Source organism: Furipterus horrens, unplaced genomic scaffold (assembly GCF_987537825.1).
Source record: "Furipterus horrens unplaced genomic scaffold, mFurHor1.1.pri manual_scaffold_13, whole genome shotgun sequence".
Lineage (NCBI taxonomy): Eukaryota > Metazoa > Chordata > Mammalia > Chiroptera > Furipteridae > Furipterus > Furipterus horrens.
In genome coordinates, this window is record NW_028327183.1 from 37,347,871 (window position 1) to 37,360,072 (window position 12,202).

At 37.3% G+C, this 12,202-nt stretch overlaps 1 protein-coding gene and 1 pseudogene across 4 annotated transcripts in view; one reads left to right on the forward strand and one right to left on the reverse strand.

The window, feature by feature from the left end:
- Nucleotides 1-461: 461 nt before the first annotated feature.
- LOC149994571 (small ribosomal subunit protein uS17 pseudogene) lies at nucleotides 462-975 on the reverse strand (annotated as a pseudogene).
- A 667-nt stretch (nucleotides 976-1,642) lies between these two features.
- Nucleotides 1,643-12,202, forward strand: part of ZFP82 (ZFP82 zinc finger protein) — a 31,777-nt gene continuing 21,217 nt past the window's right edge. Inside the window, exons 1-4 of one of the 4 annotated variants that reach the window (XM_090260679.1) lie at nucleotides 1,643-1,711; nucleotides 7,809-7,894; nucleotides 9,184-9,310; nucleotides 10,356-10,448. In XM_090260679.1, the coding sequence (XP_090116805.1) occupies nucleotides 7,886-7,894; nucleotides 9,184-9,310; nucleotides 10,356-10,448 (229 nt within the window). In that variant the 5' untranslated portion in view covers nucleotides 1,643-1,711; nucleotides 7,809-7,885. The other 3 variants (XM_090260682.1, XM_090260681.1, XM_090260680.1) reach the window with 3 other exon arrangements.

Sequence of the window (12,202 nt, forward strand, 5' to 3'; positions counted from 1 at the left end):
GGCAATCAAGATGGTATCTGAACCATTGTGTTCCAGGGAGAGGCAGCCACCCAGGACACAGGACACAGGACACAGGACCCAGATAAAAATCACCAGTCAGCAGATGAAAGAATATTAGGGAAATTGTGGAACTGCAACTTTGATTAACCACTTTCCTGAATTCTAAATCCCTTACCTACAATTTTTCCCTTTGAATTCCAAATCCCTTACCTACAGTTTTTCCTCCTTATAAAAAAGGCTGGCTTGAAAGGAAATTTAAGATGATCTATTAGAGTACATAACCTGCCTTTTTCTCAGATTGCAGGCCATCTGAATAAAGCACCCAGAAAGATTCAATCCCTATCTCTTATTGGTTGTGGTAGTGGCCAGCAGCACAAACACCGACTTTTGCAGTTTCATAGCCATACTGCTTTTTTTTTTTTTTTTTTTTTAGAAAATAACTTTATTTCCTTTGGGGGGGGTGAACAGGTATCCAGTCTCAGAACTTCTGGAACTGCTTCTTGGTGCCAGCAGCCTTGGTGACCTTGAGTACATTGAAGCTCACAGTCTTGCTCAGGGGCTGGCACTCACCCACGGTGACAATGTCTCCAATCTGGACATCTCTGAAGCAGGGGGACAGGTGCACTGACATGTTCTTGTGGCGCTTCTCAAAGCGGTTGTACTTTCGGATGTAGTGGAGGTAGTCTTGGCGGATAACTATGGTCCTCTGCATCTTCATCTTGGTCACCACGCCAGACAAGATGCGCCCTCGGATGGAGACATTACCGGTAAAGGGGTATTTCTTGTCAATGTAGGTACCCTCAATAGCCTCCTTGGGCGTCTTGAAACCCAGATCGATGTTCTTGTAGTATCGTGGTAGCTTCTCTTTACCAGTTTCTCCCAGCAGAACCCTCTTCTTATTTTGAAAGATGGTGGGCTGCTTTTGGTAGGCACGCTCCATCTGAATGTCCACCGTCTTCGCAGCCACCTGGGAAAAAGTCATACTGCTTCTTTTTATGTAAAGATATTTTTCTCTTAGTCTAGGACTTTTAAATCTTCCCAACAAAATCCCCTCAATACTAAGAAGGTAAGCCCACTCACGGGAATCTGGGGCAGAAGAAAATCAACTACTCCTCAGCAGGAATTCCATTTGAAAACATATCTTTAAAGTTATACTTATTTACATTTTTCTCCACGATAAACCTGAGATTAAAAGTTAAACAAATACATAATTATCCAGAAAAATCAGATTTTTTTCACCAATTCCTTAAGTAAGGTTTATACTTCTAGATGCAACATTCTTTTCTCCACTTCAGCGTTGTGGAGAGGGAGGCTCTGGTTCACGTAAGTCATCCAGCCAACTGTTACAGTTCGGCAAGAACATATTAGAAGCGCATATATACTCATCATACAATCAAGTGGGCTGTTTTTCAGAGACACAATAAGGGATTCACACCCAAGGCCTGCAGATGAAAATAAATCGCTCAAAACCGCTCCATACCTAGGAGAAAAAGGTGGTATTCCCTGCCTTTGCTGGGGCGCTTACAAGATACCTGGCTCATTCAACCCGGGGAAGGCCTGATGCTCCACCCGCTGCAGCTGGTCACGCCTGCGCACTTAGTGAGTGCGGCCAAAGCTCCCAGCAAACCCTGCGTGAGGCCCAGTAGGCTCCTGCGGCTGTGGCGCCCTCGCTTCTACTGGGCAGTACTGTTAACCGGGTTCGGATCCCCAGGTGAGCAGCCCTGGCACGGAAGGTGGGTTCCGGCCTCCCGCAGGAAAAGCGTTGCGGAAGGATGATGATGAAGGGGAAGGGGCCGCAGCACCGCAGAGCGTTGGGAGCTCCGCATGTCAGGTCCGAGTGTGCGTGAGAACCACGGTGATGGAACTGTGGAGACAGGGCCGGTGTGGCATCGGCACTACGTGCGGTTGTGAGCTAGTGTTCAGTGCGTGATGATGTTTGTGTGGCTGAACTGGGTTCAGATCTTCTTGTGTGACGGAAGGTGGGCGCAGCCTGGGTGACTACGGCTCTCAGCGTCACAGCTGAATCTCTGCCTTGTAGCCGCAGGAGCCCAGCCGCAGAGAAGTTGCCCCCCAAGTCAGATACTTGAGCGCCAGTGAAAAGATTTCCAGCAAAAAGACCCGGTCGTGGGATAAGAATGTTGGCCCTGGGTTAATCCTACTACACTTCGTCCTCTGGTGCCCGCGGACACAGACACTTATAGCTCTGAGGGGCCCAACTGCAGGTCTCAGTACCATGGAGTTCCCGCCAGGAAATTGCTATGACGTTTCCAGTCCTGCACATCCGTGGTTTGGCCTTTCTCTAAGGGTAATAAGTACTCGCCCTCTTACTTCACTCTGAATTTGTGTAGATGGTGGCTGGTGGATAAAGGTGTGGTTGTGATGGACTCTGACTTAGGCAGGCTGGGCTGCGAAAAAAGCCTGTTGTCTTAAGATTCCCTGCTTCCTCAGTCTTATCAAATTCGAAGAAAAGGCTCTGGGGAGAAGGAGGAGGAATGAATTTCTATTGCCCATTTAAAAGTCAAGATCAAGGCTAGTGGATATTTCCTCGTGTTCTGTGAAGTGCATTTTTATATTTTAGGACATGGTAGCATTTGCTTCCTTCTTTGAATTGATACCTAGGACCCCTCCTTAGTACCTATATGCACATATTCATTTGGAGATAATTTCTGTTACTTTCTTTTTATAACTGTGTAAAGCTCTTAGAAAAGTGATTGATACTTCTTCCTAAGTACTTAATAAACATTAGCTATTTGTTGTTATATGATAATTTTGGGCAATTCCCCCATCTGTTCCAATGGATCAGGAAACATGAAAATATTAAGCTAATTGTGTTGGGTATTTCCTAGTTTAAAAAAATGAGATACTCAAATGGTCTAGAACAGTAATTTGTAACCATAGGTAATTTAAATCTGTTTGGGGCTTTCAGGGAACCAGAAACTCCTTGAAATTGTATGTAAAATTGTTGTATGTGTGCTATTTTTCTGTGAAGAAATTATAATTTAATGAGGTCATCAAATATGATCCAGAAAGATTCAGACCCACTGGCCTAGAATCAAAGACTAATAATATCTGAGAATATTCTTTGAAATAATCTTATATAAATTAGTGTTTAACAATAGGAAATTATTAAATAAGTCATACTCCATTCATGTCACAGGCCTATAGACTCGCATTTATCTAAAAAACTAGAAGGTACTTCCTCTCCCCAACTCTGTTTTTTATTTTATTTGTATAGAAATAGTTTAATTTTTGTTTCTGATGATAAAATTAATGCAGGTTTTATTTTAGAAAGAAAAATGCAGAGACCTAAGAACTTATAAAGAAGAACAATTAAATTACCCATAGCCCCAAATATTTTTCTGTGCACTTGTGTACATGTTTACTTTGCAAAATAGAATCACACACACAAAAAAGATTATTTGAGGAGATAAAGACTGTCCAACACTTAGAACAAGGAATCCAGAGCAGTCATGGAATTTATTATATTTCTATTCCTGTACAGAGTAAAAGGGAGTGCAATGGTTTCCCCTCTAATTTGAAAAGTCTTTAAAGAATTTACACCTCAGGGAAACAGATTATCAAGTAAGATATCCCTTAAAAATTAGAGTTTTTAGTGGTTCAAGATTACTTCTAAATACAGATTTAAAATAATGGGGAAAAAGTGATAGTAGTGTTAAATATTCAGACATGTTATACAAAAGAACTTAGTCAAATTTTTTTTGCGTTCAGCACACTTTATTAAATCAAATTTCCTAAGTTTAATGATGCCAGATGGTGTCTTTTGGAGCTGTTAGGGTTGGAGAGCAAGGTGGGCCTTGCTTTGTTTCTTGATTTTTGTACATTTTTTCCCCTAATATTATTAAGAAAAATTACATTCTCAAGCCTGGTTCTAAAATTTGTTGTTTTAAACAAGAGCAGTCTTGAAAATCTCAACAAATTTACTCTTAAGAAAAAAGAGATAGGTATCCTAATATTAAAATTACTAAAGAAAGTTTTTAAAGCTAACTTATCAAAAAAGTTTAAACACTTAAATTAAAAATTATTAAAGATAATTTTCTTTAATAAATAGGACAAGGGTCATGTAATGTTTTTTATTTTATTAAGTGCTTAAATAAGCCATTTAAGTATATGTATTTTATTTTTACTTTTTTATTAAAACATTTTTAAAATTTATTGATTTTAGAGCGAGAGGAAGTGGGAGAGAAAGAGAGAAACATTGATTTGTTGTTCCACTTATTTATGTATTCATTGGTTGATTCTTGTATGTGCCTTGACCAGGGCTCGAACTCGAAACCTTGGCATATCAGGAAGACAAAAACCAACTGATGTACCTGGCCAGGACTGTATGTATTTCATATGTATTATATTACTTAACTTTCACAAAATTCCTGTAAGATAGATACTGTTATTACTCTCCCCATAGTTCAGTTTATCTAGGTGGAGACAGAGGCATTGAAAATTAAGTAAATGTCCAAAATCCTAGTTGGTAATTGTCAGAGCTTAGAATCATGTCCTGGATCCTGACACGAAGCCTGTGTTCTTCATATATGAGAGTCGACCACTTCCCAACATTGTTCAGTTTTAATCTGCCTGTCATACTTGGCAATTTATTTTGGATATTTTTCTTTCATTAATTAATATGAGCCAGTATCATCATTATTAATATTGTGTAATATGCTACCATATAGAGGAGCATTATTTAGATTTGTTGCCTGTATTAGGTATTTTGGCTTTTGGTTATAAATTATTCTTTGAGGAACTTCCTTACATAGCTCTGTGTACTTTTACAAATATTTCCTAAGGATAAATTCCTAGAGATGGAATTTCCAGGTTGAATTATCAGACATGTATAACATACAATATGCCAGATCCCGTGCTAGTACTTGGGGGAAATACGGTGACTAAAATGACATGGTTGCTATCCTTAAGTTGCTTACTAAATATTTATCAAGGTGGATAAACCTCTACAGGCATAGGACTAAGATAAGTGTGATAAAGGTCACTGAAGAAGTTAGGGCAAAGGGGAAGTGATTCCAGCTCAAGCCCCTGTAGGTTTCCCAGGTACTGATTTGCTCCTTCAGCTCAGTTGCCTGGAATCGCTTGGAGAACCCAGTAGCTGAGAAACAGAAACTCCTCCAGGAGGACAATGACCTCTTGGTGCATTTGAAGTGGGGGGTAGGAGAAACCAACAACATCCTGTACTGACTGATCATGGTGCCATGTCTGGGAGGCACTATCTACTGTCTGTATTGCCTTGTCTGGACTTCCTTCCCCCACAAGAGGTGAGATCAAGAAGCCTGCAGGACCTGGGGGACTTGAACAAGTATCCATAAATGTACTGGCTTCTTGGGGAAAAAACAAAACAAAACAAAACAAAAAATGGTCAGATGGCATGGTATGGGAGTTTCTAAAAAGGAGATATCATCTGATTTTAGCATGCATTGTCAGATTGTGACCAAATGATACCAAACCCATGTGGGTGAAAAAGATGAAGGGTTTAAGAAGTACAAATTGGTAGTCACAAAATAATCATAGAATGTTAAGTACAGCATAGGGAATAATGTAATAACTATATATGGTGCCAGGTGGGTACTAGACTTATTGGGGGAAAACTTCATAACTTATATAATGTCTAACTACTATGCCGTACACCTGAAACTAATATAAAATAATATTGACTGTCAACTCAAATTGAAAAATTAAAAAAAAAAAAAAATTTCTCTACCAAAACAAAAAACAAACAAACAAAAAACACCCAAACCCATGGGCTTTCTTTGGAGGTAAATAGATTTTATATAATAAGCTTTATGCCTCGTAATTTTTTCTTCTCATAATATTGATGCAAACTGAGACCAACAGAACAAGAAGATCCAGTAGCTCTTTGGAAGTCATCATGGCTAAAATTAATATTTCAGAACTAAGATCAGGAAGTTATGAGTGGCAACAAGCAGTGAAATAAAGCATTAGTTGCCGGATGTTCAAACATTCTTTTTGAGGCCAAACTCTAACATATATGAAGAAACTTGAAAATTATTAGTTGGTTCACATATTGGGAGCTGAAATAAAAACATAGCAGCTTTTTTCCCTCCAATTTTAAAGGACTTTTAAAAAGCAAGTCTTTTTTACCTATTTGAAGAAAAGTTTCCTACTTGCAAAATATTAAAAATATATATTAAGAGTATATATGGCCATATAAAAAATAATGTAAGCAAAAAGAAAATTAAGATTACAGTGTGAAGACTCTGGCCAAGTAGCTCAGTTGGTTGGAGCATCCTGATGCACAAAGGCTACAGGTTCAATCCCCTGTTCAGGGCATATACAAGAGTCAACTAATGAATGCATAAATAGGTGGAGTGACAAACTGATGTTTCTTTCTCTCTCTCTCCCTTCCTCCTTCTCTCTAAAATAATTTTTAAAAAAGATTGCAATGTGGAAATAAGCAGTTTTTGCAGATTTTTAAATCTGTTGATGCCTTTTGATGCCTCTTTATGCTAATATATGTATACTTTACAAATGTAGTCATGATGCCCATTTTATTTTATTTTCTAAAGAATATTTTGTAAAGTTAGCATTTAGTGATTATTATGCCCATATGTGTGTGTGTGTCCTGCCATACAAGATGTCACTACCCACAGCTGTTGTTACTAGCATTCTTCACTTAGCAACAAGTAGTAAACATATTTCTATCTTTCCAATTAAAGATCTACATCATCATTTTTAAGTGGCAAGTATTTTTACCCTTTGGATGCTTTATAATTTAATCTATTTTCTACTGAAGGACATCTAGGTCCTTTCCAGCTTTTTTCCATTAAGCATAATGTCTGTCAGCACAGTCTTACATCTTTGTATACATACACAGTTATTTTCTTTAACCCCCAAAGTAGAATTTCTGAGTCAGAGAGTTTGCATGGTTTGAATACTTCTTGTACAAACTTTTAAATTTACATCCTTTGCAGGTTAGAATGTCCATTTCCTCACAAACTTGCTAATATGAGCATCAATACTCTTAAAGTAAGATTTAATATCTTTCGGTGATTTGATGTGTTTCTACTTTTTACTCAGTCATGCATGCTCATGTTTCTTTTATTGTAACTAGAGATTCTGGGTTTCAGAGGCAAGAGCTATCACTGAATGAGAGCTGACTTTGTGGTTAGAAAAATAAGGATTTCAAATTCAGCTTTGCTACTTACTAACTGAATTTCTACAAGTGATTTCACTTCTTTTAGTGTGAATTTTCTGATTTGCTGCATAGATAGGATAATTATTATACTTCATAGCAATCCTGAGGATAGCTAATGCATATAAAAAACAAACCACATGAAAGTTCTTGATAAACAGATATGCTGTTATCTACCTGCTGAGAATATAAATCCATACCTCTTTTACCTATGTTGTAAGAAAGAGAATGACAATGAAGTCATGCAGGAAAGTGATATGGATGATTCTGACAGAAAATAGGAATCCAGAAGGTTCTGGAAGTTAATGTTCTGGCAGCAGACATGCAGGACTGCAAGTACAGCAGTTTGACAGTGGTGATTACCAGGGTTGGTTCTTATGAATTTCACTTTGTATCAAATGAAGCAAAGCATGCCTACAAGACTTTGAAAGAGATTTGCTTTAGAGGATGTGACCCCTTATCAGCCCTGGAATTTACATATGTGGATGAGATTTGTCCAGATTCCTTCAAATCCATATGTGTGTGTGTTTGTGGTGGGGAAGTTAAAGAGGGGCAAAGGACATATTAACTTGAGTCATTTAGGGAGTTCTGAGGCTTATCTGATCTCATGGCCTCCTTTTCCTCCTCCTAGCTCTGACTTCTGTGAACTCTGGTTCTCCATGCAAGTATACCCCAAGGAGTACTGACCAGTTCTTGAATTTCTAAACTATGGCCCATGTAAGTTACTTTTTTTTTTCTCTTCTGGCATAATGTTATGTTAAGGTCCTATGAACATTTCTTTATCCAGAAACTTCCTACCTATCTAAGAACCTTCTCCCAGTTCCTCTAAATCGAGTGACAGGTGAGGCTAAATAGAGCAATGCCTATCTTATGAGTCCTCTTTTTTCCAGTCATTGTTCATGTATTCATTGAACAAACATTCAGCATCACTTATATGTGCCCAGTCTCCTGCTAATAGATGCAATGGAGCAGAAATGAAATCCCTTGAGGGAGATGTTTGACCATGTGTAGTGAGTTGCTGAGAGAATGGGCACATTTGACTAATGAAAAAACGGAACTTTTTCATACTTGAGTTTTCCATGTATATGAGATAAGAATTGCTATTGGTTGGCCTTAGCCTCAGTATATAGTGAGATCTCATTTAGGACTGGGTTGGAATGTGGTTGGGTCTTGCATGCAGAGGTCAGGAATCTTTTCTGGTAATCCCTAAGATTTGTATACCTGGAACAGGATGTGCTTATCTAGAAAGACATCATTGTAATTCTGGATCACCAGTATCCAGAATCTATATCAAGATCCTCTAACTCAGGAACAAAGAATATATAATAAGGGATGGAAAATGATAGCAGGTAAGAAGATCATATAGGCCCTAAGTAGTTGTAGACCCTCAGAATTGAGGAGGATATTGAATATTTTGTATAGACCAAAAACATTTAAGTAGAGAAGAATGATTAAGTCTCATATATCCATTGCATAGACTATTACACAACCAGTTTTATTTTAATTTTATTGAAGGATCTGCCATTAATGGCAAAATGCTTACGATATGATCATATTCAGCAATGAACTTGGAAGAAATTCCTTAATTGCATTTAGATTCTTTTCTAATAGATACTATAGGGAAATTTTTTAAGTCTGTTCTTAGAAAGGGTAGAAGGACTCACATTATTGAGAATTCACAAGTAGAACATATAGCAGGCAGAAGGCTTATGTATATTTCATTTAATTGGAAAACTGGTTGTTGTTTTCTTTCCCAGACATGTTTGAATAGTTAAGATATGCCAGAGTATATAAGAAGTTGTGTCTGTAGCAAAGAACACACAGGCATGCTACTTCCAGCACAATCATTTTCTAATTATGTTATAGGCTTCCAGCTCAAGCCTGTTTGCTTGCTTGGCCCATTTCCTTCAGTATCTCTTCAATCCTTTCTCCTTCCATCTTAATTTTTTTCTTCTTTAATTGTATTATATGGGTTGTCATTTGTATTATATTGTTTGTCATTTCAGGGATCAGTGATATTCAGTGACGTGTCCATAGTCTTCTCTCAGGCAGAGTGGGAGTGCCTGGACTTGCACCAGAGGGCCTTGTACAGAGACGTGATGTTGGAGAACTACAGCAACTTGGTCTCATTAGGTAAGGTCATCTGCCTGTAGTGATTACAGACCCTGTTCTCTGTGATGGCAGCTTTCTTCTCTGAAAATTTCAGCAGTATTTTTTTCAAGAAAGTATCTAAATTTCTGCTCCCTGTTCTCACAGGAATGGTTTGAGCTTTAGTTGTTTGGAAATGAACACCTTTATTAAGCGTTTCGTCTTTCTTTTCCTTAAGTGGCCTTTAGGTCTTTTTTAATCATCAAAGAGCTGGGTGATTTATAGCCTTATCAGTGTCAAAGAAATCAGGTTTCATTTTGTGTTTGAACTAAGAATTGCTATAGGTATATTGTTATTTGTTGCTGTATCTTTCAGGAAAATAGCTACGCTTTGATTCTTCTTTTTTTTCTGGCTATCAAAAGCACAGGTAATTTTTGTAGTGATAAGTTGGATCAATTTAACAATTTTTTACAAATCAAGAATACATTATTTTATTATTAAACAGATTCACTTTTACCTACTTTTATGACTGAAAGTCAAATATCCGAGAACTTTGCATTTAATGAATATCCTAATAACAATAAATGCCTCAATAATAAGCTTCTTGTTTTTCTCTCAGCAGAATAGAGATAGAAATAAATAATAGCTAATAAAATACATATAGCACTTAGTATATATATTGTAGGCAATGTTTAGAAATAGATATGTATTAATATAACCTTCACAACAATTGTGTAAGATAGATACTATTATTATGCCTACTTTATAGATGAGGAAAATAAAGTGGGTAACTTGTCCAACTGGGATGTGGCAGAAGCAGAATTTGAACCCAGGCATTCTGTGCTCTCAACTACTATAGGCTCTCAAGAAGAAGTATTTGTATGAAATATAAATTAAAATAAGACCTTTTCCTCTATTTATTATGTAACCTTAATGTGTATATTTTTAAACTGTTGTCCTTTTTTATTCTAAAGGCTTTATCAATTACCATTTGACTGATAGTCAAATTTAGCCAAGACTAAATCAAAGTAATTTTGAATTTAGTTTTAATTTTTATATTACCTTACTTATTTTTTTCTCTTCTAACTAGGATGCTTCATTTCTAAACCAGATGTGATTTTCTTATTGGAACAAGGAAAAGAGCCCTGGAAAGTTGTGAGGAAAGAAATAACACTATATTCAGGTGAGTAGGAAGCCATCATGAGAGGAAACTGCTCAACTACTTGGAAGAAGCACAGTGTTCTGATGTTGTTTAGAAAGTCCTCTTTTTAAAGGTTCATGGACTGAAGAGAAAAGGTCTGAGACCTGGGGAGCAAATTAACCTCTTAGCTGGGGATACTAATAGAACTACTTCTTTATCTCATTTACCAATTTTTTTTGTTGTTGTTCTCTCCAATTTTCCTCCCCTTTGAAAAAAGAGGGTAAAGGATAGAGAGGTGCTCTCTCTGTTTTCTGTTTACAACCATTCTATCTGTTTTGATTCCATTGCTTCTTTTGTATTTATAGATAGATAGATAGATAGATAGATAGATAGATAGATAGATAGATAGATAGATAGAAAGAGAGACCGATGGACCTCTGAGCTGGGCACTCTGTTAGACACTATTGATACAGTAGCACAAAACCAATAGAGCCCCTGTCTCTATGGAATTTACTGAAACATAGTAACTGTAACTAAATAGAAAATATAATGTCAGGTAATACGTGCTATGAAGAAAAGTAAGCAGAGTAGCCCTGGCTGGGTGGCCTAGTCAGTTGGAGCATCATTCTGTACACCAAAATTGTGGGTTTGATCCCCAGTTGGGTGTGTACGGGAGGCAGCGGACCAATATTTCTCTCTCTTTCTCTCTCGCTTCCTCTCTAAGCATATCTTCAGGTGAGGATTAAAAAAAAAAAGGAAAAGAAAAGTAAGGGAACAGAGATGGGAAGGCTGTTTTAGTTATGGTGGGGCAAGTTTTTTTCCCTTAACTTTTCTCATAAATTTTTAAGTGGGAAATAAAAGACTATAAAGAATAATATACTTGACATTGCAATACTGTATGTTTTATCAGCAATTAAGGTTTCATATGAATTTACTCTTATATAAAATAATATAAATGGAGCCACTTCAAAATGGTGTCAAAGCTGCCATCCCAGAGGAACTGCCTTAGACCTATTACTCTTCAAACCTTTGGACTGGGTCTAAAGCAGCCTTGTATTCCATACAACTGTTTGCAAAGCTAACAAAAAACAGACATTATGACTAAAAATTGAAGATGTTCTTTATATTTAGCATCACTATTTCAGCGTATCGGAACCAATAAAAATTCCTTCTTTCTTCTTTTGATGTAATTGTCCTATTCCTTTTCTCATAAATATCCTTTGCCTTCACACTATTTGGGTTTCTGCCTGAATCAGGGCATCCAAAATAACTATTCTTTTGTATCTTAGTTGCTTCTTACATTGGCCTTTTATTTTTAGGTTAACACTCTAGAAGATAGATCCATAGATCATAGTATATCATTCTTTTTTTTTTTAAGTATATGTTTTTTTTTTTAATTATTTATTTGTTTGTTTGTTTACTTATTTTTTTATTTTTAGAGAGAGGGGAAAGGAGAAAGAGAGGGAGAGAACATCTCTGTGTGGTTGCCTCTCACTCGTGCTCCCATCTGGGGACCTGACATGCAACCTAGTAATGTGCCCTAGCTGGGAATCGAACCAGCGACACTGAGCTCGCAGGCCGACACTCAATCCACTGAGCCACAGCAGCCAGGGCCCATAGTATATCATTCTTATTTGTGCATGTATGAAAGGGAACCCCCCAAAACCGGAATTATCTTCTGGAGGGCAGGTCCCTTCTAGTACAGGCTTTTCCCCGCTATGTTAGTGTTCTAGGAATCCATCTGTATTAGTGTACTAGCTGGTATCATTGTGAGAGGCTGCATTCAGCTTTAGTGA